At 55.8% G+C, this 20,188-nt stretch overlaps 1 protein-coding gene across 4 annotated transcripts in view; it reads left to right on the top strand.

Moving 5' to 3' along the window:
• The first annotated feature begins 1,016 nt into the window (after window positions 1-1,016).
• EEFSEC (eukaryotic elongation factor, selenocysteine-tRNA specific) overlaps window positions 1,017-20,188 on the top strand; it is a 182,858-nt gene continuing 163,686 nt past the window's right edge. The window contains exon 1 of one of the 4 annotated variants that reach the window (XM_079122119.1): window positions 1,017-1,382. In XM_079122119.1, coding sequence (XP_078978245.1) covers window positions 1,121-1,382 — 262 coding nt within the window. In that variant the 5' untranslated portion in view covers window positions 1,017-1,120. The remainder of the gene's footprint in view (window positions 1,383-20,188) is intronic. The other 3 variants (XM_079122121.1, XM_079122120.1, XM_079122118.1) reach the window with 3 other exon arrangements.

Raw genomic sequence — 20,188 nt, 5'->3', positions numbered from 1 at the left:
ATATTTTATTTAAGGCAGGGTCTCACTGAGTTGCTTAGGGCTTCACGAAGTTACTGAGGCTGACCTTGCACTCTCTATCCTCCTGCCTCAGCCTCCTGAGCCCCTGGGATGACAGCTTGCCCCCGAGATTACTGGTATTCTTGATAAACTATGACTTATTTCCTTTGAGTCACCCGCGTGGCCAGAGTAGACACTTAGCTTTGTGATCTCTGATCATTGACCATCGTTGGCAATTTTTAAAAATGTGAGTGTGTGTTCTGTTCAGACTCGGGTCTCTAGCACGTGCGAGTACACATTTTACATACAATTAGAAGGCTGGCAGCTGGTTACACACTCCAGGCTGTGGATTTCTGAGTCAGGGAAAACATCTAACAGTCTTTTCCAGATGTCCTTCCCCAACAGCCCTCTGCCAGGGCGTCCCTGCCTCAGTTGGTGACTTCACCGTCCTCTTCCCACACTAGTCCCTTTTATCTTTTTTTTTTTTTTTAAAGTAGTGGGGATAATCCTCAGGGGCGCTTAACCACTGAGCCACATCCCCAGCCGTATTTTGCATTTTATTCAGAGACAGGGTCTCACTGAGTCACTAAGTGGCTGCTGAGGCTGGCCTCCACCTTGCGATCCTCCTGCCTCAGCCTCCCAAAGCGCTGTGATGGCAGGCGTGCGCCACCGCATCCGGCTATTTATCTCGGTTTTAATTAATTTTTATTTCCTTCTCTCTGAAGTGGCCTGGTCCAGTCCCTAGTCCTCCAGTGCCTTGCTTGACTCCCGGTCCCCGTGGCCCGTCCTGTCTACAAGGCACTGTATATCACAGAGGCCGGTACGCAGGAGGCGCTTAATAAGCGCCGGCTGCACCGGACGGAGGGCTGGACGCGAGGGTCCTCCTGCAGCCTCGGGCCCTGGAGGCTTCCGGGGTGAGCGGGCCGCGCCGCCGTCGGGCCCGCACTGCAGGCCGGCCCGGCGCAGCCGCGCCCGCGTGGTGCGGGGCACTGGGCGGCGCGGCCCGGCGGGCGGAAGCTTCGGGGCCGGAACGGGCGCGCCGGGCCGGGTTGCGGGGGGCCGCTTAGCGGGTCGGACCGGGCGCCCGGAGCGGCGAGCGGCGGACCGGCGGCGGCGCGGCGGCATGGCCGGGCGGCGGGTGAACGCGAACGTGGGCGTGCTGGGCCACATCGACAGCGGCAAGACGGCGCTGGCGCGCGCGCTCAGCACCACGGCCGCCACCGCCGCCTTCGACAAGCAGCCGCAGAGCCGCGAGCGCGGCATCACGCTCGACCTGGGCTTCTCGTGCTTCTCGGTGCCGCCGGCGGCGCCCGGCGAGCCGCTGCTGCAGGTCACGCTGGTCGACTGCCCCGGGCACGCCTCCCTCATCCGGACCATCATCGGCGGTGAGCGCGGGGCGGCCGGGGAGGGGCGGCCGGCCGAGCGTGTGCGCGTGTCCGACCGCAGGTGCGGAACGCCCAGGGCCAGAGGCTGGGAGGCTGAGGCAGGAGGATCGCCAGGTGGAGGCCGGCCTCGGCCACTCAGCGCGCCCGTGGCTCTCAGTAAAATAAGTAAAAGAATAAAGCTAGGGTGGGACGTGGCTCAGCGCTCGAGCGCCCCTGATTTCAGTCCCCACTACCCAGAAGAACAGTCTTAAAAGTCACCACTCACCTGTCCTTTGGTCTCTTGGTTTCCCTCGCACTGTCCCCAGTGTCCCGAGTGCCCTTTCAGAAAAACTCCATGTGAACACAAGCATCTCTGTAAATATGAGAATCCCTCTCTTCTTCCTCCATGTGTACACACTGTGTCCGCAGAGTGTCCCCTCTGTTCATAGGCAGGGCCCTCTTTATCTCTCTTATTTTTTAAAATGTTTTTTAGTTGTCAGTGGATCTTTCTAAAAAAGTTTATTGATTTATCTCTCTCCTTATTTATTTATTTATATGCAGTGCTGAGGATTGAACCCAGGACTTCACACATTTAGAAGTCACATAGAGCCGGGCGCAGGGACTCACCCCTGTCATTCCAGTGGCTAGGGAGGCTGAGGCAGGAGGATGGCAAGATATGCACTTTGGTGAGGCCCTGTCTCAAAATAAGTAAATCAGCAGGGCTGGGGATGGAGCTCAGTGGGAGAGGGACACTGGCTTGTCTCCCCAGTGCTGCCAGAAAGCTAAACAGACAGAACCAACACCTCTCTCAAGTTCCCACTCTACACTGTGCGGGCAGTTCCTTTACCAGTCTCTTTTTACTTTATTTTTTGTGGTGCTGCGGATTGAACCCAGGGCCTTGTGCATGGGAGCCAAACACTCTACCAACTGAGCTACATCACCAGCCCCCAATCTCTTTAAAAAAAAATTTTTCTAAATTGTAGATGGACACAATACCTTTATTATTCATTTTATTTTTTTAATGTCGTGCTGAGGATCAAACCCAGGGCCTCACACATGCTAGGCAAGTGCTCTATCGCAGAGCCACAATCCTGGCCCTAAACAGTCTTTTAATGATGAACCTTTGTGTTGTATCCAGTGTTTGCTAACCGTGCTGCAGTGAATATTCTAGAACAAGTCCTTTGCGTGTGTGCTAGGGTATCCGTGGGATAAGGTCCAGCTAGAACCGGAACTTTGGCCAGGGCAAAGAGCGTGTGTATTTTCAGTCCAGATGAGTACTGCCAACATACCTCTGTAAGATGCTGTCCCACTTAATTAGATTTTAATTACTGAATGCAGATAGGACATAAATACATGCTACTTGTGAAGAAATGGAACATTACAATGAGGCCAAAGTCACGGTGACTTCACCTCTTTCTTCGGTTTTGGATCTCTCCCGTATCTCCAGATTAAACCGCTGTGGTGTCTTTTTTTTTTTTTTTAATTCATACTGGGGATTGATCCCAGAGGCACTTAATCCCTGAGCCACCTCCCCAGCCCTTTTATATTTTATTTAGAGACAGGGTCTCACTGAGTTGCTCAGGGCCTTGCTCTGTTCCTGAGGCTGGCCTCCAACTTGTGATCCTCCTGCCTCAGCCTCCCAAGCCGCTGGGATGACAGTTATGAATCCATGTGCCCAGCCTGCTTCTGTGTATTTGTTGATTGTTTTTCAAGCCCATGTGATGGCACTCAAATCAATGGACAGGACTCTGAAATGTGCTTTGCTTTTTGAAAAAAGGATATAATAATATGAGCATCTGGTACAAAATGGTGGCTAGCTAGAAGAAGCCTGCTTCTGGCTGCTGACTCTGGTACCTCATCACCTCCCTGTCTTCGTCTCCTGCTTCTTTCCAGCAGTGCAGTGTACGCCTGCGAGTACAGAGAGCCCACGGATTGGGCAGATGAGGATTGGTTTGGTGGCGGATGCCTCCCTTGGTCCTGGGGCATTCTGGTCCCAGCTATGCTGAGGCATTTGAGGACGTTGGTCTTGTCTTGCCTCCTCCCCTTGGTGCTGTGGGTCGTGGGGGTCATAGCCCTGCTGTGCTACGGAAGCTTGGAATCTGGTCTTGGGAATCAGGGTCAGTCCTAGTTTCCCTGGTGTTAGAGATGAAACCCCTGGGAATCGCCAAGGCAAGGCTAGAAAGCAGGTTTTATTTAAGGGACAGAACAGAAACAGACTTGTCCAGAGAGGAGGGACCCAATGATTTCAGCCTTCCTTTCTTCCCAAGCCCCCTCTTCTTCCCGTCTTGCCCAACCTGATCAGAAGGCAGGAACAAAGTTGCCCAGCGGGTAGCTTTCCTTGTTACCCCTGCCCCAACGCAGGAAAAGCGCCTCCTGGGGTCTCGTGAGCCCTGCTGGTGTGGAGAGGAGCCATTTCCTGGAGGCGGAGGTAACCTTGGTAGCTGGGGAGAAGCTTGTGTGTTAGCGTTTTATTTCCTCCTCTGAATTATCCAGCATCTTCTCAACCTGATCCTCTGATCATCTGCCTGTCCTTTGTCACTGTCTCCGTTTGAGCAGGTGATGAAATTTACTCTCATAGGCTCACCGTGTCTGAAGTCTTCTCTTCAATCCGTGCTCCAGTCCTAGAAGAATCATCACGGGCACCCATTCTCTACCCTTCCCCCTCCCTTGTAACTGAATCGTGTCTGGTGATATTCAGATGTATTTAGGTCACGGACTCCAAGCCGGTCTAGGTTGGAGTGGCAGACCCAGGTTAAAAACAGGAGCAGGGCCCCGTGCGGTGGTGCAAGCCTGTCGTCCCAGCAGCTGGGGAAGCTGAGGCAGGAGGATCGCAAGGAAGGTGGAGGCCAACCTCAGCCACTTAGCGAGGCCCTGAGCAACTCAGTGAGACCCTGTCTCTAAGTAAAATATAAAAAGGGCTGGGGAGGGGGCTCAGGGGTTCAATCCCTGGGACCAAGAAAAGAAGCAAATTCTTAGCCCTCTCTAGAAAATACCAAGAAGAGCCACCTTACAGCGATTCAGCTTATGAGTTTTTGACTTTATGATGGTGTGCAAAGGATACAGATTCAGTAGAGACCACACTTGGATTTTTCCTGGCTAGCAGTGTGCGCTCGACACTCCTGAGACGCTGGACAGTCACAGTGAGCTCCCGGTGGGCCACCATCGATCCCTGCGGAAGCAGCCGAGACGCCACGTGCTCTGTCTTGCTGAGCTATGATGTTCCTTAGCTTTGCTGTATTAAGTGCATTTCGTCTTACTGTATTTCAACTTCTGATGACCTTACTGGTGAGCCAGGAAGCATCTGTAATGTAGGCCCGTGGAAAGGACGTACTCTGGGAACCAGAGAGAGCTGGGCTTGAAGCCAGCCTTTTTTCCTTACTCTTTGCACTGCATTGTGGGCCTTCCACCATGGGGGTAACCACGCTGGCTTGGCTTCTCCCTCCTTCTCTCTCTTCTTTTTTTGTCCCAGGGACTGAACCCAGGGGTGCTAACCACTGAGCAACCTCCCCAGCCCTTTTTATATTTTACTTAGAGACAGGGTCTCTTGAGTTGCTTAGGGCCTCGTTTTGCTGAGGCTGGCCTCCAACTTTCGATCCTCCTGCCTCAGCCTCCCGAGCCCCGGGGATGACAGGCATGCGCCACTGTGCCTGGCTCTGGCTTGGCTGCTCTCGATGGCTCTTGGACAAACCCTGCCAGGAGTGAGGTGGCTTCCATTTAATCACTGAGGACTGGGACTTAGGGACGCAGCTAGGCAGGGGCACAGTCCAGGTCTGCCTGACTCCAAAGCGCAGCCCTTTCCAGCGTCTCCAGATTGCTTTACCCTCCCCGGTGCCCCTCCCGGTATATGCTTACAGAGATGCTCCTCAAGTGACAGAGGCGTTCCCCACAGCCGGGCGTGTGACAACAAAGTGCCATGCCGCAGAGGGTTGGAACAGGAGACTGGAGAAGAGGGTTATTCTCTCCCTGCAAGCACCTTCGTTCCGTTTACTTCTCTCCTAAGGAGGAGAATTTCCTTCTTACTAGGCATTAAAGCGTGGCCTGAGTGGCAGCAGACAGAGCTCCGACTGGTGGGAGTGTGGGTCTGTTTTTCAGTTGAGAAGACTGAGGCCTGAGCTGGATATGGTGGCGCACGCCTTGTCATCCCAGTCCTTGGGAGGCTGAGGCAGGAGGATGGCAAGTTGGAGGCCAGCCTCAGCCACTTAGTGAGGCCTGAGCAACTCAGTGAGACCCTGTCTCTAAATAAAATATAAAAAGGGCTGGGGAGGGGGCTCCATGGTTAAGCACCCCTGGGTTCAGTCCATGGTACTAAAAAGGCCCCTCAAATCCCCTGAAGCTTGGCAAATAAAGTGGCTTGCCTGGCGTGGAACCCAGTCCTGCGGCCCCTGAGCTGGACCTGGTCAGTACCTTTGGTTAACCTCAGCAGCCTTAAGCTGCTGAGGCCGGCCTCCAACTTGTGATCCTCTTGCCTCAGCCTCCTTGGCCTCTAGGATGATAGGCGTGTGCGGCCACCTGTGGCGACAGCGTGCTCCCGTACAGATAGATCTTCACTAGGCCCTGTCAGTCCTGTGCTTCACGACTTTCTAGTGTGTTCTCGCGTGCTTGGAGTGGAATCCAGCCTTCCGTGCGACTCAGAGGCCCCAGGGGCCGGCTCTCCGATCCTCTGAGCGTCAGCAGGATTGCGCTCCGCTGCTACCCATCTCGGGCACCCCGTCCTCCTTTCCTTAAATAGGCCGAGCCGTGCTTGCCTCTGGCCTCGCTTCTGCTGTTTGTGTGCCGAGTCTGAGTCCTTGTCACTGCAGACTCGGCTCGAATATCATCTTCGAGATACCTCCCCGTGACCTGCCTAAGGTTGCGTCTGGCCCTTCCCCCCGAACTTCTCCTGTCCCTCTGTTACTTCTTTGATATCAGAGTCTGACGCTTTTTTATTTTTATTTTCCAGCACTGGGGACTCAACCCAGGGGCTCTCTACCACCGAGCTACCTCCCCAACCCTGCGTGATGCTCTTGGCTACGTGAGAGCAGACTGTCCCCCTGTTTTTTCTTTTGGTCCCAGGGATTGAACCCAGGTGTGCTTCACCCCTGAGCCACATCCCCAGCCCTATTTTGTGTTTTATTTAGAGACAGGGTCTCGCCGAGTTGCTTTGAGCCTCAGTAGGTTGCTGAGGCTGGCCTCCAACTTGCGATCCTCCTGCCTCAGCCTCCCGAGCTGCTGCAATGACAGGTGGGCACCACTGAGCCTGGCTGAAAACTGGTGTCATCTCTCTTGATCCACGTGGTCACAGACAGACTCTTCAGCGGTGCCATGGGGTTAACGGTGACAATGGTCCTTCATTATCCAGTGCCTTCCTTGGGACCGCCCCACCCCAGCAGCCCTGGGAGGGCGCAGGTGATCTTCCCCTTTGATAACTGTGGCTCAGAGAGGGCAGGGCTCCTGGGAAGGCGGCCCTGCTGTGGCCTTCTCAGCGTGAGTGAAGAAGTGTCCCCTCTCTCTCCAGCCCCCGGGTTCTGTTCCTGGGCAGTATTTGCTCTCGAGTCCATTTTCCAGTATAAATCTTTCAGGGTCAGAACTTCAAAAAGATTCAGTAATGCAAGTTTGAAAGACGTGGGTGGCGGGAGGGACCGGGACGCATCCTCAATCTAACTCTGGGAGGAAACAGGGCCCCTGAAAAATGCTGTCATCTCGCTGTGGCAATTCATAGTCCTCTGGCGGCCGCGAGGATTAACAGCGGATTGTCTCCCGGTCTTTTGTTCGGGTGGTTAATGAGCGGTGGCTCTTCGGTCTGACTTGTCGCCCGATCTCGCGCCTCCTGTACCCACCCTGGAAGCGGAGGTGCCTGCTTGGTGTGGGCCCGCTCTGTCTAGAGGGGACTAGGGCCACGCGGGACTTCCCAGTCGGATCCAGGCTCCTCTCGTGGGAGGGGAAACCAGCAAGGGCGGGAGAGAAGACCCTGGGTACCCTGAAGCTGCTTTGCTTTCTCTGTTTGTTTTGGTCCCAGGGATGGAACCCAGGGCTGCTCGACCACTGAGCCACACCCCAGCCCTATTTTGTATTTTATTTAGAGACGGTTTTTCGCTGAGTTGTTTAGGGCCTTGTTAAGTGACTGAGGCTGGCCTCCACCTTGCGATCCTCCTGCCTCAGCCTCCCCAGCCTCTGGGATGACAGGCGTGTACCCGTGTGCCCGGCTTGCTTTCTCTGTTTTTCTGACTTTCTGTGCCTTAATGTGAACATGGCAAGAGCTTTTGTCCCCATGGTCTGCTTTCCCCAGGAGCTGAGTGTGCCCTTTGCCCTTCAGCCTGCCGTCTGAGAAGTTCCTTTGGACTGGTGAATGAAACATGGTTTATGGTACTAGTGGGTGTGATTTCAACCAAACTTTTTTTTTTTTTTTTTTTTGCAGTGCTGGGGATGGAACCCAGGGCCTTGTGCTTGCAAGGCAAGCACTCTACCAGCTGAGCTATCTCCCAGCCCTCTACCAAACTTTTAATGTTCTGCTTTTGGGATATATACTTACACCCAGAAAGCCACATGGTGCAAGCAGATAACAAAGGGGGTGGGGGCAGGGCCTGCTAGCCACAAGGACCTGGATGTCACTGTAAGCAGAGACAAAACAAAAGACTCCGCTTCGGATCTTCTTTGCTCTTGGTCCTTTATTCCCACCTTGGTACTGGGGAATTGAACCCAGGGTGCTTTGCCACAACGCCACCTCCCCAGCCCTTTTTCATTTTGAGATAGGGCCTTGCTACATTGTTGAGGCTGGCCTCAAACTTGCGATCCTCCTGCCTCAGCCTCCCAAGTCTCTGGGATTACATGTGCCACCGCACCTGGCCACAGGAACACACGTTAAATCGTGCTAATTCTGTGTTCGTCCTGAGATATTGAGGCACATTTAAAGGAGTGTAACAAGGGGAAATGCTTTCTGCAATTGAGTGTCTTTTGCTCCCAATCCGTGGCTTGAGTTCCCAGACCCCTGTGCACACCCAGTGAGACAGGCTTGTTGCCTCTTCTTCATTAAAAGGCATTCACTGTGCTGGGCGCCGTGGCACATGCCTGTCATCCCAGGGGCCCAGGAGGCTGAGGCAGGAGGATCGCAAGTTGGAGGCCAGCCTCAGCCACTGAGTGAGGCCCTAAGCAACTCAGCAAGACCCTGCCTCTAAATAAAATATAAAAAGGACTGGGGAGGTGGCTCAGGGGTTAAGCACCCCTGGGTGCAAGTACTAGTACTAAAAAATAAAGGGCATGCATTGTAACCAGAACATTCTCTCCAGTACCGTTTGTGCGACGTCGTCTCGGTCAGTGTCACGGGGCTGACGCTGGAACCACGTGCTTCAGAGCCCAGTGCAGAGCGTGCCTCTGCATTAATGTAAGTCTCTGCTTGGCCTGGCACCTTAGCACCCTCTGGGCCCACCTGACCTCCTTCCAAGGTGGCGCGCCTCTTGCCGTCTCTATGAGACTCCAGTCGAGCTTCGTCTCCTGCGCCTTCTCTTGGCGCTGGACAGCAGGTGACTTTGCCTTGGTCTGGGTGACTGTGTGGGAGTAGGCACACATCACAGATGCAGCCTTGAGTTTCAATTAATGCAGAATATTTGACCAGGACCCAGCAGAAAAGAAAAATGGTAGCAGGTAGTCATATTTCATCGGTCGCCGTGTTTCCCTTGTCGCGGGGCTTGCCCTTGAGAGCAGCACATATCGAGCGTTCAATCAAAGAATATTTTTGTAGTCATGCTAGGAATAGAAAATAGCGCAAAGGCTTTGGCTTTTGGAAGCAGACGCTTTGCCGGAAGGTTACGATCAAAGTCAGAATGCACGGCCCCGGCTCTGGGTGAAGCTGGATCACTTAAAATTAATTGCTTTTAAACTTTTCACCGAGCATCTCCTGAGTTGCCTATCGGTGCGTCTCGTGGGTCTCCCGCAGAATCACTGCATTCAGGTTGGAATAAGATTTGGGCCGGCATGTCCGGAAACGACCCATGATTGAAGCCCCAAGACGCTTCCTCTTCCCTGTCACTGTTGTTGGATGGAGGCTCGGCCGGGCTGGGCCTCAGCCTCTCTTGCCTTCGACTTCATCCTGTGTTTCTCTTGGCCTGGAGGATTTTGATAGCTTGCAGGAGATGATGGGATCTTAGCTGTGGTATTCAGGGTACCCTGAAGGCTGCGGGCCTCTCCAGAGGAGAGCCTGACATTTCTCGCTCCTCTCTCTCTCTTTTTTTTCTATTTTTATTTTTTTTTATTTTGGCACTGGGGATTGAACCCAGGGCTGCTTACCCACTGAGCCCCATCCCCAGCCCTTTTTCTATTTTATTTAGAGACAGGGTCTTGCTGAGTTGCTTAGGGCCTCACTTTGCTGAGGCTGGCCTCCACCTTGCGATCCTCCAGCCTCAGCCTCCGGAGCTGCTGGGATGTCAGGTGTGTGCCACGGCCCCCAGCCCCTCTTAACCTTGTTTAGAGGGCCCATGGCCCTGAGGTTGCTTCTTTCTGCCACATCCTGGCCCATGGAGATTTTGGGCGGGCACCCTGGTTTCGCGGCCTTTGCTCTGCTGGGAGAGGGTCCGATGGTTCTGACCCGCTACCTGGTGTTTTCAGCCCACTGACTCAGGTTCTCCATGCGCAGATGGTGTGGCTGTTTCGGGCTGTGAGGCACATCCGGGCCATTCCTGTCTTCAGAGTACACTGAGTCCTCAGGAGGGAGGCGGGTGCAGGGGCCAGGGCTGTGCGTGTCCGCCCACACTGGAGGGGGGCCTCTGCTGCAGGGGACCCAGGCCGGGCCTGGGGCCTGACCTGGGCTTTTCAGGCCGAGCTCACAGCCTGCACATAGCCCGGGAGTGTGAGGCGGCCTGGCCCTGGTCAGCGTGGCCAGCGCCTGCGTATCTGGGGGGGTGACATGCTGAGGTCGCCTCATCTGGGGGGCTTCTAGGAGGACGGGCCGCCCGTGGCTTGTGGAGCTTCTGCCCCATGTTTGTGGTCTTGCCAGTGGAGGAGACGGGAAGCTGTTGGCGGAAGGACTCAGGTGACGAAGGCAGAGACAGTAGGGTGGCCCTTCCAGAGGCTGCCGGCGGCCGAGCTCCAGAGCCTGGCCAGCCCCGTGGGGGGAGGCTGGGAGCCCAGGCAGTGGGACATCTTCTGGTGGCCTGGCCAGCCCGCGGAGTCTGGGAAGAGGACCCGCAACAAGTGGTCTGGGCTCAGGGAAGGAGCCCTGCAGGCCAGGGCGGGGCAGCTCCCTCGGGACCATGGGCTCCGTCCTTCTGCCTCTCGGAAAGAGAGAGGGAGGGCAGGGATTTGGGGGAACACAGTCGTCTGGGGTCACTGCTTCGGACCCCTGCTCTAGGAGCCCTCCCTGCAGCCCCTGGGAGAGGTGCTTCCTTCTCCATCCTACAGCTGCTATGAAGCAGGTGGCAGAGGCAGGTGGCTTGCTTCGGGTGACCCAGGCAGCCATTGCTAGCCTGGCCTTTGACCCAGCTTTTTTTTTTTGGTCCCAGGGATGAACCCAGGGGTGCTTACCCACTGAGCCCCCTCCCCAGCCCTTTTTATATTTTATTTAGAGACAGGGTCTTGCTGAGCTGCTCAGGGCCTCGCTAAGTGGCTGAGGCTGGCCTCCACCTTGCGATCCTCCTGCCTCAGCCTCCCGAGCTGCTGGGATGACAGGCATGCGCCACTGCGCCCGGCCTTGACCCAACTTCTGATTCCAGAGGCCAATGACTTTGCCCAGGGTCTGCTGTCACGCCTGAGCCACGGGCTGGCACTCGCAAGGAACAGTTTTTATATATATCCATCCATATACAGGAAATCAAATTGTCACAAATAGAGATTTCTGCTTCCCTTCTCCCCTGGATTATTTGACTTTTGTGTTTTGTTAATTAGGTCTTTTATTTTCTTGTGTGGTGCGATTAGACTCCTGCTGCTTTGAAGTGGCCTTGGTTGGGTGGGTAGGGAGTGCTCAGTGAACGGGGGTGAGCCTCTCTTGGCAGGAGAAGAAACAGCTTCGGCTGTTGAGCGAGAGTTGACTTTCCCTTTCTCCCTATCTCTTGTGTTGCGATCGTGCTTCTCTTGTCTGGGGGCCTTCAGGAAGACTAAAATAATTTCCTTTGTCTCTAACCTACTTCCTGAGGATATTTACTTGGTGGCGTGCACAGGTGCTTCCAAAAGATAAACCTGACTTCTTTTCTTTTTAAAAGTAGCGCTTGAAGTTTGTTAGCCTTGCCCGGCTTGGCCTGAGGAACCTGCCTGGCCTGGCCTCGTGGCTTTGGCCTTTGTCATAGGATTTTTGAGTTCTTTAAAGCCCCTGTGAGGGTCACTGGCTTGTCCTTGGTCATCTGACGTTGGGCCCAGAGCTCAGGCTTCCTGGTGACATTGCAGCGAAGCCCTTAACAGACTGTCGCTCCACGTGTGTGTTTCCAGCATGGCGCATGCTCCAACCCGCGATTCAGGCCCCATTCACAGAGGGTCTTCAGAACTGATGCTGTAGAGGAAAAAGACTTGGCTGGTATTTTATTTATTTGGTCCCAGGGAGTGAACCCAGGGGTGCTTAACCCCTGAGCCACCTCCCCAGCCCTTTTTTATATTTTATTTAGAGGCAGGGTCTCGCCGAGTTGCTTAAGGCCTCACTTTTGCTGAGGCCGGCCTCCACCTTGCGATCCTCCTGCCTCAGCCTCCGGAGCCGCTGGGATGACAGGTGTGTGTCACCACACCTGGTTGATGCATTTTTAACTAATTAAAATTTCAGTTGCTGTATTTGACTTTGTAGAACTGGATGGACTGAGGGGTGGACTGAGTTCGGCATCCCTGTTATAGTTCGTGCTGTTCCCCGGCACGTGGTTAGGATACAGGAGCTCTCCTCTTCCTGCCGGAAGCTGGGCTGGGGCTCCGGCCCTCCCCGGAGTTCCAGGCCTGCTTTCTCAGCAGTGAGCATGGCAACCCTCAGACTGTGTACCTCCAAGCCCCCCCTGCCCTTCATCTCTCTGGTGAGTAGTACCTCCGTTCTTCCATGCATGAGGGCAGCTAGGCCAACGGGTCCTCACTGTGTCTTCCTCCTCTGGATCTGTGCCTTCTTCTTTTTGGTACCAGGCATTGAACCCAGGAGCACTCAACCCCTGAGCCACCTCCCCAGCCCTATTTTGCATTTTTAAATTTAGAGACAGGGTCTCACTGAGTTGCTCAGGGCCTCACTAAGTGGCTGAGGCTGGCCTCCACATTGCGATCCTCCTGCCTCAGCCTCCCGAGCCCCTGGAATCTGCACATTTTCTTGGGAGGCCTGGTTGTCTGCCTTCCCAGACTGGACGAGGTGACCTCCTCTGAGGTCGTCTTCGTGTCCCTGGTATCTCCTTTTCCCCCATGCTGGGTCCTCTTCTAGTTCCCGGATGACGTTCCCTACTGGACTTGCGTCCCTGGAGGAGCCTGTTATCACTCGGTCGCCCTCCTAGGGCCCAGGACAGGACTTGACGGCATGCACATCAGGTCCTGGCGCGTGTGCTGGGGTGAATGGTCACACGAGCCGTGGGTGAGTGGAGAGCCCCTCCCGTGCCTGCGCCCGGGCCCAGGCTGCCTGGAGCTGCGACAGGTCGGTCCCTCTGTGCGTGGGACCGCGACCCCCCTTGCACGTTCAGGCCACTTTGTGCAGCAGTGTCGTCTAACTCAGTGGACTGCGGCCTGGCCTGCCGCTGCTCATGTCCTGGCCCCACGCGGGTCAGCACGTCCTGCTGGGGCGCCCGCGACCTCGGCTCCCCTGGCCACACACGGCGCGGCCGCGGCCCCGTTGTTTCTGAGAAGTGCCCGTCAGACATCCTTGCCCAGCCGTCCTGAGGTAGCGGGTGGCCTTCTGGACCACTTTTCAAGGCAGATCCTCGCGCTTGGCTCTCTCTCCGCGGTTCAAGGGGCTGCGCGGTCTCCAGCTTGACCCTGGTTGTCGCAGCCCGCCAGAGGAAATTCGAACAAACTTGTACTTTGGTAATTCTCCTGCCTCCGTGAACCTTTAACCTTAAGGTTTCTTGCAGAGCCAGGGGCTGCGTGGTCCCCGTCAGCCCTGCTGGGACTTTCAAAGGGCATTGTCTGACAGGTCTGTTTCCACTTTACTACTGCAGTTCTTTGGAGGAAGGGCATTAATTCAGACCTGATTCAGAGCCAGGGCGAGTTTTTTTTGGGGGGTGGAATACCAGGGATTGAACTCGGCCACTGAGCCCCCTCTCCACCCCCTTTTCTATTTTATTTAGAGACAGGGTCTCACTGAGTTGCCCAGGGCCTTGCTACGTTACGGAGGCTGGCCTCCAACTTTCAATCCTCCTGCCTCAGCCTCCTGAGCTGCTGGGATGATAGGCATGCGCCACTGGGCCTGGCATCTCTCTCTTGATTCTTAGTGTCGTTAAAGATTTGGCTAGGTGACCTTGCGCCTTAAGCCTGGCACAGCTTGGACGATGTAGAAGGAAATGTGGGTCACCACGTGCATCTAGCAAACCCTGAGCCACCTGCCATGTGCCAGGGGCGCGGTTGCCCGTGGCCAGGGAGGCAGAAGCGGTTCCTGCTTTCGTATAACTGACCATCTGATGGGGAGGCAGATGTTACAGATGTTAGAAGAATGCGTAGACTTATCAATTATGACACATGCAAAGAAGGACAGTGTAGTGTGCCCAGAGAAGGACTGGTGGGTGAGGTGTCTACCTGAGCCCGGGAGCCAGAGAAGGCCTTTCTGAGGCAACGATGTGGAAGTCAGAGTCTGAAGGAGGAAGGGGAGCCAGGCACTGGAGTGTTGGGGGTGGAACTGCTTGCGACCAGAGGAGCAGCACAAGCAAAGGCCCTGGGGCAGGATGGCCTGGGGCTCGCCTACAAGTGGGAGGCATCAGAGCCAGCTTCTGGGGAAAGAGCTGGCGTTAGGCAGGTAGAGATGTCTTTGGAGAAGCACGTGCCTTTGGACTTGCTGTCACATGGTTTTACTGAAGGATAAGCAGTGGCACATTGAGAACCGAAAGAGGGAAGAAGACAGGCAGGGCACGACAGGTGTCAGAGGCTCGGGAGGCTGAGACAGGAGGATCGCAAGTGGGAGGCCAGCCTCAGCAACTTAGTGAGGCCCTGTCTCTAAATAAAATACAAAACAGGGCTGGGGATGTGGCTCAGTGGTTAGGTGTCCCTGGGTTCAATCCCTGGTTCAAGAAAAAAAAAAAAAAAAAGGGAGGACAAAGCGGCCTCAGGATGTTTCTGGCTTCAGGGTGGCGTTGCTCTGGGCTGGCGCCCGTCCTTAGTCCTGTCTGTTCCGCGTACTCTGACTCCGTGCCCTTCCCCTGGCAGATGACTGGGCTGCGGTGGCAGCAGTGTTGGCAGCAGTCCTGGCGGGGAGGGCTCTAGACGCTTTCCACAGTCTGCGATGTGTTTGGTCATGGCGCACGGGCACGCTGGCTGCTGTGACTGACAGGCAACGTGGAGGCTGAGACGTTGCTGAAGCCCTAGAGCAAGAACTGGACTTCAGGGGTGGTAGGCACGGTGTCCGAGGCACCGAGCTCGTGAAGAAGTCAAATGTCACTGGCCAGCAGCCCACTCTGACTTCTGTCTGTGCCTTTCCCTGCCCAGTCTGACGGAATCTGCTCCCTGAATATGTCCTTCGCCCCTTTCCTGCCGGGTGTCTCTTGGGTTGCAGGTAATGACGTGGTTGGGGAGGGGTCGGCTTTCCCCTTCTCTCTTTTCTTTTCTGTTTTTTTTGTACCAGGGATTGAACCCAGTGCCTTACCCACTGAGCCCCCTCCCCAGCCCCTTTTATTTTTTATTTAGAGACAGGGTCTCACTGAGTTGCTCAGGGCATCACTAACTGGCTGAGGCTGGCCTCCAACTTGCGATCCTCTTGCCTCAGCCTCCCCAGCTGCTGGGATGCCAGGTGTGCGCCACCACACCTGGACTTGAAGGTTCTCTGGAGATGGACGTTTGGTTTCCTGGGGACAGAACCCTGCCCACAGGCTGCAGGAGAGCATGTCTGTGAGCACCCTCGCCCCAGGTTGGGGCTGTTCAGAAAGGAGAGAAGAACATACGATCACTCTCTAGGGGATTCATCTGAGTGACAGCAGCGGGGACGCCCCCACCCCTTCTCTGTTCCCCCTCTAGAATCAAATAGAACCTCCTCCTGGAGGAGATTTCCCGGATTTTTAAAAAAGGTCATATTTACTCATTGTCATGGGTTCATTCATCCTTTCTGAAAGTTCCTTCTTTTCCCTTCAAGTCCCTGCTGAGAGAAGTCGCCGGGACAGCCCAGAGTTTCTTTTCGAGGAATGACTGTTTCGGGGAGGGAGAAGGGCTGGTGGCGTGGGCTCTGATTTCTTGGGTCGCGCCTTCCCTCCCCTCCTACCTGGAAAGCTGCCCCGGAGGCAGAAGGCCAGGACGTCCTCCGCCTGCCTCCCGACGCCGCGCTGGGCGCGCTGGGCGCCGGGGCAGCAGAGGGCAGTGTTCGCTCGCGGACGTGGCCTTGCGCTCGGCGCAGGCCCCCAGGTCGGCGCACTCAGTGACCCGCGCTCTCCAAACAGAGCACCCTGGAAGCCCTCGGCGCGCTGGCCTCTCATCTGCGCCTCTGAGACCCTGGCCTTACCACAGAGTGGCTGCCTGGCTGTCTCTTTTTTTTTTTTTTCTTTAAAAAGAAAATATTGTTCCTTCCAAGGGTTATTTTTCATTTTTCCCTTTTTTTAAGCAGGGACAATCCGGCTTGCAGGCTGGCACCTCAATGGCTGAGGTCGGAAAGTATCACAGGAGCCAAAGAGCGGCCTTCCAAGGAGAGGCCAGATGGGGAGGTTTGTGTTTGAAGCAAGGGGCCAGATGTGTGGTGGGGCCCCTTCCGCGGCGTAAAGCTCATCCGCCTGGACTCTCCAAGCCGGTGGAGGGGGGGTCCACACTCAGAGGCTGACCTCCTGCTTCCCCGAGTCCCTGCTCTCTGCGAAATAGGCTCTTGTCAAGGTGGATTTCCTGTATTCAGATCTTCCAAAGTTTTTCTCTATGGAGACTTTTTTTTTTTTTGGTACTGGGAATTGAACCCAGGGACACTTAACCACAGTTAGTTTCTAAGACAGGGTCTTGCTGTGAGTTGCTTAGGACCTGGCTACATGGCTGAGGCTGACCTCCGACTTGTGATCCTCCTGCCTCAGCCTCCCGTGCTGCTGTGGGCCACCAGGCTGGCTCTCTGTGGAGACTTTCAAGCCAGAAAGACACACACTGGTATCAGTTCCTGCCCCACTTGCCCAAACTGGGAACTCCCCTCCCCTCCCCCACCCTGAAACTACCCAATTTCTGGTGTCTCCAGGATATTAGCATCCCGGAGAGTTTACCTGAAAGGATCAGTGAAGCAAGGCTGCAGGTCTTGGGGGGAATGGCTGGTGGAGCAGAAGGAACCCACGTGCTCCTGGGAGTGGCTTAGTTCCCTAGGCCTCAGGGCCAGGCGATCATCTTGCTGAGCGGTTGCACCAGGAGCATGTCCATAAAGCTTCTGTATGGAGCAGGTATTGTGGCGGTGACCCCTCCAGCCCCTCACCAGTGACAAGCATTCAGAGTGACAGGGCCCGCTTAGATGAGAGGACAGAGATCTAGATACTCGTTTTCTTTCTTTTTCTTTCTTTTCTTTTTTTAGTACCAGGGATTGAACTCAGGGACACTTGACCCCTGAGCCACATCCCAGCCCTTTTTATATTTTACGTAGAGACAGGGCCTCACCGAGTTGCTTAGGGCCTTGCTAAGTGGCTGAGGCTGGCCTCCAACTCGCAATCCTCCTGCCTCAGCCTCCCGAGCCGCTGGGATGACAGGTGTGCGCCACCACGCCCAGCTAGACACTGGTTTTTCACTGAAGGCAAACCATTTCTTTCTAGGTTGCTCACTCATTGGCTTGATTCATTGAGAGATCCACTGCCCGGCCTCTCTGTGCCTCCCAAAAAGCACATTGAGATCTGGGTGGGAGGTGCCGAGCTGTCGCCTGGATCCCGAGATGGCCAGCCCTCCAGGAGAAGGGCCGTCCTGGGGCCGAGCCCTGTGTCAAATCAGATGTCTCCTCCTAATCTCCTGCAATCACAGCGTACGTCTTCCAGGGGAAGAGTGTCTGCAAGATGGTGTCGCACAGGCTGTGGGGAGATTCGGGTGCGTGACGTGCCCGCGCTCTTTTAATCGATCTGTGGCATTCGATACAGATCCGAGCGGGCCAGCGCCGGGAGGGGCGCCCTGGTGACGCGTGCGCGTGCGCGTGACGCCCCGTGCCGGGCAGGGAGGGGCCGCGTTTGCAGCTGCAGGCTGGCGCCCTGCTTTCCCAGGAACGGGATTTCTGCTCGGTGTACGGACCCCCATTTCCCGTTTCGAAGGGGAACTGGAAGCGGCTTTTGCGCGTGGATCGGGTGGTTTTCCATCTTGAGTCCCTGAGGCGGGGTTCACGGCGGGACATGGGACAGGTGTGCTGGGGTCATTTCCAGGCAGGCGCTTGCATGTCTTGGAGAGCCCGGGTCACCGTCAGCTCATAATGGAGCGAAATCGAGTGAGAATTTTTGCAGCGAGCGCTGCGCACGGTCCCGAGAGCGCGGAGGCAGGCGGAGCGCGCTCCGTGACAGGCTGCGGTGCCGGCTGTAAACTGAGACCCACGCCGCACCGGGCAGTGCCGCTCTGCAGGGAGACGCCCCTTCCACAGCCCTTGCCGCCCGCGTGAATACCCAGCAGTTTGATTTCCCTCCTTATCGGTTCCCCGCTTCTGGAATGTTCCAGACAAGTCCAGCCGGTCTTCCAAGGGAACATCAAATGATGCGTGTCAGCTTCACGTTGAATGATGATCCGCGTTTCCCAGTAGGACTCAGACCTCCGCTTTCAAGTCCGGAGGGAGTTGCAGTGTTTCTCAGTGTTTGTCCGTGAGGCCCGGCTGCAAGGAACTCTGGGAGCCCCGCGTCACGTGGTCTTCTGGGGCCGGTTTCTGGGAACGTTATTCCTGCACCTCCTGCAGGACCACCTGCTCCGACCGCCGCTGTCACCAGCTCTGTCTCTTGGGGCCCTGCCTGGCTCTCTGGCTGTCATGGCCTGGAGGGCGAAGGGCCAGTGCCTCAGGAGACCTGAGCCTGCAGAGGGCATGGACGTGATCAGGACGTGCAGCTGTCCACCCTCCAGCTGGCCGGGCTGGGAGCAGAGGCCCAGGGTCCTCCGTGGGTCGTCCTGACCAGGCGTATACTTGAACTTGGACCGATTGCAGGGTTTGCTTTTTGTTTTGCATTTGCAAACCTCCTGTAAGCTTGTCGTGCCTAAGGAATTTGTGCCTCTGGGAAATGCAGAGGACGGTTCAACCCCTGCTTCTAGAACTTTCCAGAGAGCTAAGAAATTGCAGTGCAGTAGGCCTGGGCTCTGAAGTCAGGTTCAAAATAGAATTGTGGTTCTTTTTTTTGTTGTTGTTGTTGTTTATTTTGGTTCTGGTACTGGGGATTGCACTCAGGACATTCTACCACTGAGCCACACCCCAGCCCTTTTTATATTTTATTTAGAGACGGGGTCTCACTGAGTTGCTTAGAGCCTTGCTAAGTGGCTGAGGCTGGCCTCCCACTTGCGATCCTCCTGCCTCAGGCAGCCTCCGGAGCCGCTGGCATGACAGGCGTGTGCTACCACACCTGGCTTATTGTGGTTCTTCTGCTGGCTTGGGGTGTGAGGACAGATGTGCTTCTTTCCTGAACCTTAGTGTTTCAAAAAGGGAGGGAGAGATCTGGAATGATCCATGCCCCGGGTTTGCTGGTAGATGACCGGAAGTAACCGGGGTGCAGCGAGGGTGGTTCTGGGCGTTTGGAAGATGCCAGTGACACAGAAGCAGACTCCACTGCCACCGAGCACTGCAGGGTCTGTCACCGGGGCCTTTCTACTTCTGAGGTCCCGTGTCCTCTTCCCACAGCATTTCAGACAGCAGGAAAGCATGAAAATCATGCAAGAGCTGTTTCAGAAAAGGAAATGAAATTCTTGAATTTTTTTTTTTTTTAAGGCATCGAAGAGGAGGGGGAAAAAAAGCTCCATTGTTTTCCTTGGCCATTCAACAGGAGGCAGGGCAGAGCTGGCCTCTCTCCTGGCCACTGTCATGTCAGCTCCCCCTCCCCCTTCCCTCCTCTCCCCTCCCCTCCCCTCCCCTTCTCCCTCCCCCTCAGGTCTGCAGCCTGGAGCCCGAGTCCACGCTCTGGAGGTCCCGTGATGCGGGGACCCCTCTCTTCCTGGGCCCCTGGGGCTCTGCAGCATTTCCGGTCACTTTGCGCAGGCGGTGCCGGTGCCCTGGTGGTTCTGGGCCATCCTGGAGGAAGGCGCCGTCGGCCCCACTCCTGCAGCCCTGGCAGCACCTCTGGGTGCGGCTGGCGTGGGTGACCCTGGGGACGCTGTCTGGGGGGGTGACAGGACTTGGCATCGCCCTGCTGTGTAATGAGCTCCAGGTCCGTGAGCTGCGCGAGCCCCACATGTGCGCTCTCCGGGAAGGCCCGTGACGCGTCGCGGTCCCCGCCTTTGAGAACTCTCAGCGCCCGAGGCTCCCAGGCTCTGAGACAGGGCGCCCTGGGTTCGAGCGTGAGCCCCCGGCAGGCGCGCAGCTGGGCCTGGGTCTGCGCCTGCGCTCCGACTGCTCCGAGACACCTGTCGCTGTGCCTGCTGGAAGGAGCCCTGGAAAGAGCCAGGCCCCAGCAGGCCAGCCTGAGCGGACCACCCCTGTGGGCCCCTGGGGAGCTGCTCAGCTCCGAGACTCAGTCTTCTCTTCTCTAAATTGGGTAGAATGACCTCGCAATGTTTTGTGGGAACCGAATGAGATATATTTATAGCTATAAATATTGCTATGTCAGTGTGTGGAGCCTATGAAATTCTCAGGAAATTGTGTTACTTATTGTGCTAATGATTAA

This window comes from Sciurus vulgaris (genome assembly GCF_902686455.1).
Source record: "Sciurus vulgaris genome assembly, chromosome: 19".
Lineage (NCBI taxonomy): Eukaryota > Metazoa > Chordata > Mammalia > Rodentia > Sciuridae > Sciurus > Sciurus vulgaris.
Note: the sequence above shows the minus strand (reverse complement) of the source record. Positions and strands in the feature narration are given on the sequence as shown.